This window comes from Merops nubicus, unplaced genomic scaffold (genome assembly GCF_000691845.1).
Source record: "Merops nubicus isolate BGI_N331 unplaced genomic scaffold, ASM69184v1 scaffold13013, whole genome shotgun sequence".
In the NCBI taxonomy this organism is placed as follows: Eukaryota; Metazoa; Chordata; class Aves; order Coraciiformes; family Meropidae; genus Merops; species Merops nubicus.
In genome coordinates, this window is record NW_008599634.1 from 9,519 (window position 1) to 16,187 (window position 6,669).

The 6,669-nt window shown below is 40.1% G+C and overlaps 1 protein-coding gene across 1 annotated transcript; it reads right to left on the bottom strand.

Moving 5' to 3' along the window:
- Positions 1–614: 614 nt before the first annotated feature.
- PSMD5 (proteasome (prosome, macropain) 26S subunit, non-ATPase, 5) lies at positions 615–6,019 on the bottom strand (the record flags this gene model as incomplete). Its single annotated transcript, XM_008937463.1, has 8 exons — positions 615–872; positions 1,370–1,510; positions 2,128–2,237; positions 2,986–3,177; positions 3,614–3,756; positions 4,216–4,325; positions 5,357–5,485; positions 5,906–6,019. Coding segments are annotated over 8 exons (1,197 nt in total), but the record flags the coding sequence as incomplete, so codon positions are not given.
- Positions 6,020–6,669: the final 650 nt, after the last annotated feature.

Genomic DNA, 6,669 nt, shown 5'->3' on the forward strand with positions numbered 1-6,669 from the left:
CTCAGCATAATATGTAAACAACATTTATGATTATTTATTCCAGCAAGACTCACATCCAGCAAGCTGAAAAGAGAATCCAGTTCATACTCCCTCGTGTGGACAGAATGTTGTTACCAAGAGGGTTTCTGACAGACTACAACTGGCTAAAAGAGCATGTTCCATGTGAATGCCAGTGTCAGCAGATATAAAAAGATAAAAAAAGAGAGGAAAAACTATGGCAGCATCTGAGGTTACAAACCTCAAGGTATTTTGGTGTTTGGTTGTTTTGTTTGGTTTTTTAATTGAACTATAATCTACTGAGAAAACATGACAAACTGCAAATCAAGAACAGTTTAACTAAACACTGATTAATTTCTGCAAAATAAGACAGTCAGCAGCTGACAGAGTGCTTACCTTGGTGACTTGTCTCACAGAGAACTTCTGCCATGACATTCTAGGGGAAATATGCTGTGCCCTATAGGGTTTGATTTGCTCTCATGACTCTCATTTCAAATAGAGTCAAAGTGCTTCACAATCCTTTAAAGAGACTCCAGTGTGTGGAGTCTTCACACCTTGTATCTTAAGTTATTTCAGTAACATGGTTTGCAAGAAGGGGAACCAAGACACCAGTGCCATTATTCTGCTCCTTCCACGGCTGTAGTAGAAACTGCCTTAACATAATATGGCCCTTCACGCAGGTAAGCCCTAAGCCTCAGGTAATACTGATTCCCAAAGATCTCTGCAATTGTTTTGGAGTTTACCAGGGCCTTAACCAGTTCATATTTGGCATCCTTGGAAGCTTTGTCAGGCTCCACAGATCTGTCTACGACGTACTCCACAAACCCTGGACTGTCAAGCATCAGCTTCTGGGCCCACGGCTGGTTTGCAATAGCCTAAACATGAAGACAAAAGAGGGGGGAGGGAGAAACACCTCATTGGAAAAACCCAAAAGACAGTTGCACAGGAGGCTGTTAAACAAATGGGATCTTCATTTTACACAGTGGTTACACAACCACCTCTCAAATCAAGCAGCAGAGCTGAACACTGGAAAACAAGCACAGCTCAGTGCTAATCTTAAGTTTTAAGCAAATTATCACAGCAGTGCCTCTGATATCAAAGCAGTACCCTAGAGCAGAGCTCTGGCTTTTTTTTTCCCCTTCTCCAATTTATAGTGAAATAAGCACTGCAGACACAACACATCTGCTATGCTGTTCAAATGGTGAACTTGAGTAAATGGGCCCAGGGGAAAAAAGCCTTATTTCTGACCACTTCAGGGCTTCAACAAAATGTCTGTGGCTTTCATTTAAAATAATAAATAATAATAATAATAATCTGGGACTGAATAGGAAAAAAGTTCACTAACTTCTCTTTAAAACCCAAAGGCACTTACAGTAAACACCCGTAAGGCCCCACAGTGGAGATCAGGGAATGGCTGAGTACTGATGCTCCTGAAGAGTTCCAAGGGCTGGCTGGACAAGGATGCAAACCATGATTCAGTCATTCTTAAGAGGTCCTCTGTCTGCTGCTCTGGCTACACACACCGTGTACAAAAGGGAGAGAGTTTGATGATGAAAATGTGTTCAACAGTTAAACAAGTTATTCAAAACAAAACACCAGCAGACTAAACTGAAATGGTTTAAATTGTCAACATATTTTCATGAAGAAACAGCCTTCTAATTTTCATTTAGCTTGGAGGTCAGATTTAAATCAATTGATTTTGATACACAAGATAAATGCTGAGCTGAGTGCAACCCAGCAAAAGAATGGAGAATGGTTTATTCACTCAGAGCCACACTACCCACACCACAGCACTCCATCTATAGAAGTTACACAGGGATTTGAGCAGTTCACCACTAGCTCTTTAAAGCACAAGAATATTAAACCCTGTACTGTCATTCCCTTGCCAATGCTGCCATGACTTCATGTTTTAGATTTCAGAACACCTGCCTGCTTACTAACAAACTCAAACTTTAACCAAACATATGAAATTAGGGTAACAAAACAAAGTTCATGACCCAGAATCCTAGAAAGCTACCACTTCCACCTGAACTAGGGCCTGCAGAGGGTCTTCACACAGTCAGATGCACAATAATTTCATTCCTGCAGATTAAAAATAAAAAAAGGCAACAAACCAAACCACAAACTTACAGGCAAGTACAGAAGAGATGAAATTGCATCCAAGCATCGAAGCCGTAACTCCGTGGGGGCGTTCTTCGCCTGGTGCCCGACTCTGTTTAACAGGTTCTGAAACCTACTTCCTTTGAAAATGAAAATAAAGTGCTTTTAATTAATTCAGACAGACCTCCACAGGAGTACAAAGTCACCTGTCAGTCACATTGTACTACAATGACTGGTGGAAAGTGTTGGACTTTAAACCTGAGAAAGGCAACTTCTCGACCTGCTATAATAAAATCAGGGTAAGATTCTCTTTGCTTCATGCAGATTTAAGATAAAATCAAAGCTTTGGAGTTGTTTAATTCTCCACACTACCCAAACATTTCCAAAAAGGAAGATGTGTGCCAGATAACTGACTCATCTTGGGAAGTGTGGACTCTACTACATTTGTAATTAGGAACCTACAATCCCAATAGCTCCAATAGCTACCTATCTGCTAATACAGATTTTCACTTAAAAACCCCAAAGTTTGAACTAGGAGCAAGAATCTAGCACCTACATTCAATCCTCTGAACAGTTTTATACTAAAAGATTTAATGCAGGCTCTACAAGAAGCATCATTACACAGGAGTTCATGTTTTCTAATCCTGGTGAGGTCATGACACCAGTATAAACACAGAAATCTTTTAGAAATAACACTACTGATGATCTGTATGATGCAGCTCACTAAAGAATAAGTTGAATCTCACCTGTGATTCTTAGATCCCTTGATTACCCTTGATTATTAGATAAACACATTTTTCAACTCCTTTCTTTTATTACACAAACCAATTCACTCACGTATATTACGACACACCAAGAAAGTTTGGTTCAAATTTAAACAATACTAACTAGTTTTCTGTAAAACCTGTTTGCCTTCCACAGTTGATCCCAGGATTCCCAGTGTGTCCACAGCCACTCCAATCATGGTGGGATCATGACTTTCTGCCATTTCAAAGACTTTTTCCATAAAGACAGGGTATCGTTCACAGATCTGCTGTGGGCTGTCTATGACAGCCAGGTTCCCAAAAAATTTAACAAATCCTGAGGGGACAAAAAAAAAAGCATTCAGAGTGGAGGAACAGTAACTTTCTCAACATCAAAGATTAATGTAAATTGTCTCACTGCTAAACTAGTGTTTAGTCTGAATATTGTTTGTGAAAGGCAGCAGAATAATGACAGAACTCAGAAACAAGACACTAATTTGGAAGTTAATTAACAGAGGTCTTCTACTCATAAGAAAAGCTACAGTAACACAAACTTCAAGCCTATAGTAAACTCTCTCCAGCTCTCACCTTTAGTACATGAGTAATATTATTCATGTGCTAACCATCCTTCAGTGTTTTTTGCACACATCCAACATACATATTCCAAAATTCACACACGAGCTTGCAAAACAAGAGGCTTAATAACCCTCTCCATTGAACTCATTAATAAACACAAGCAGTAAGCACTAGAAACAAGAAATGTGTGATGGAACCTGGTAAATAGAAGCCTGAGAAAGGATCAGACTCTGCACCAAGGATGATGTTTGAAATTTTATCAATAACTCCTTGTTGAGCGAGATACTGGCGCCCATGGGGAGTGTGGGCCAGGGAGGTGACCATCTCAATGCAGGTAGCTCTGGAACAGACAAACAGCTATTTCAGCCTTTTTCAGATGGGTTTGAAGTACTTGGTGATGAAGAAAAAACAAGTTTTCTCCCCTTAAGACAAAATCCAAACCAACCAAATAAAACCCAAACTACCCCAATGGTCCAACATTGCTCCCAGCTGCCTGTCTTTAGGTGTAGAGCTGGACATAATTCTGCAGTGTTTATACTGCAGCCCAGCTACAATTATTACAACTGTTACAATTATTACAATTGTTACAGTTATTACAGCATAAAGAGGGAACTTCATCTTAGTTCTCAAATTTAAATATTTTGCACTCAAGACTGTTTCAGAAGAGACAAATAGTGTCTTCCTGAACAAGGCTTCACAAGAAGCACACACCTATGTCTTTAAAGTGTTATTTTTAAGACTGAACAGCAGAGGTTTGGCAGCATGGGAATCCTCCCTGGCAAACTCCCTCCCCACATACCTGACCAGCACATCATCCCCAGTCAGCTCGCCAATTAACTCCGAGATCAATCCACTCTTGGCACAGTAATTTAGTGAGTCTGCTGACACTGAAGAAATCTCAACAATTAACTAAATAGAAGAACAAGGGGGAAAAAAAAGGGTGGTTTATAAAAATGTGATAGTGATAACAATTCCCACTACTGGCCAAATACTTCTTATAATGCTGATTAACCTTCTATACATTAAATATAGAATTTCATTATGTTTTCACAAGGAACCTAAATGTTTGCCTGAAACAAATTCATACAGAGTTCCAAGTTTACAACATGCATTTGATTTCTAGTCATCTTTTCTTCAGAGGATCATCACTGGTACCCTCATTAAGCTCTGGAATAGCTCAGCTGTATTATTTCTCCTTTGCCACACATGTCTGGACTGATACACTTGGCACCTCTCTCTCAGTCTCCTCCTCCCTCCAGAAGTTTCAATAGCACTTCATGTCTAAAGGTTAAGAGACTACAGCAGCTATTTTTCTTTCAGAAGAGCAAAGACCATGTCTTTAGTAACTCTGCAGCCCTTCCTATGCAAATGTTTGTCTGAAACAAATCCATACAGAGTTCCAAGTTTACAACATGTGCATTTGATTTCTAGTCATCTTCAGAGGATCATCACTGGTACCCTCATTAAGCTCTGGAATAGCTCAACTGTATTATTTCTCCTTTGCCACACATGTCTGGACTGATACACTTGGCACCTCTCTCTCAGTCTCCTCCTCCCTCCAGAAGTTTCAATAGCACTTCATGTCTAAAGGTTAAGAGACTACAGCAGCTATTTTTCTTTCAGAAGAGCAAAGACCATGTCTTTAGTAACTCTGCAGCCCTTCCTATGCTCTCAGCACCACAAGTTAGAAAATAAAAGATGGAAACAGCACCCCAAAGCTTTGTACCATAAACTGAGAAGAGCTGACATGATCTGAGGGCGAACGCTGCTGTAATTCTTCCTGCTCCTTTCTGGTCTTGACAAAACATAGACAAGTTTGTAAAGCAGCACTGAACACTGGGATTTTGTGTCTTGCTTTTAAATTAAAGGGAATCTGGAGCTATAGTCCCAGAGAGCCCCATGTCATGTCACCCCAATGCCAAGGTCAGTCTCATCCCTACCTCATACACCCTGTATCGAACGACATCGTTTGTTGCCATGACATTTTTCAAGTCACTCAACAAACTGCTCACAAACAAAGCCTCTAAGCCATCTCGTGTCTGTGCTATTCTTGAGAGAGACTTGATGGCCTAGAAAGAAAAATAAAAAAAGGATCTTATTATTAAAAACAAAACCACAAAGAGAAGAAACTCCAAGATGATCAGAGGTAGTTTCAATGTTCTTCACTAATATATTAAATCAAGTTATACATCTAAACCTGTGATTGTCAGTGAAAAGTGAATGACAAGAGCTGTCTCTGTCATCAAATTCAGGTCTACAAGTCCACTTTGGCACCAACAACTCCTGGAAGGTAACAGTTTAGGTAAGTTTTCTAGCACATCTACATAACTTCTCAGCTAAAGGGTACCCACATACTTGTAACACCTCCCAAGCAACATCAGCTCTTTTCTTCAGAGAAGAGCAGAGGCTGTCACCTCAGACACAGCAGCAAAGGTGAGCTGTGCAGAGTCTACACCAGCTTGCAGAGGGGGAAGGAAAGCAATGCTTACCTCTTTAGCCACTGCTATCTTCTCTCCACCAATGCAATTGATGATTTGCCGTAACAGTTCAGGGCTGTTGAGAATTTCTGTGACAGCATCTGAATTTTCAACAATCCTCCCAACCTAAGGGCATGATTGCATAATTACAGAAAACAGTATTAGAACAACCTTCTTCCACTATAAGGACATTCAGGTAGTGGAACAGCCACCCAGACAGAATCACCATTTCTGGAGATACTCAAAACCCAACCTAACGACAAGATTGCATAATTACAGAAAACAGCATTAGAACAACAGTATTAGAACAATCTTCTTCTACTGAATAAGGACATTCAGGTAGTGGAACAGCCACCCAGACAGAATCACCATTTCTGGAGATACTCAAAACTCAACTGGACAACACCCTGAGCAGCCTGCTGCAAGCTGGCCCTGCCTTTAGCTAGAGGCTAGACCTGAACCCTCTAGAAGTCCATTCCAAACTACAAATGTTCCATAACTTCCTTCTCTTAAATTAAAGCAACAAGTGTCAAGTTACTACAGGCTGCTCCTCTTCAGTATCTCCACAGTATTGTTCAAAGTACCCTGAACATCAATGTGCTGCTGCACTTAATTCTTATGGCACCTGCAGTCAGTGCTGGCTTAGAAAGCTTTAACTATAACACACGACAGAAGATCCACATACTGGTTACTTCTGTCAAGATATAGTTTTATACAGTATGTTAAAAAAAGCACACATTTTAAACAAAATATCAACACACTGCACAGTATTTATT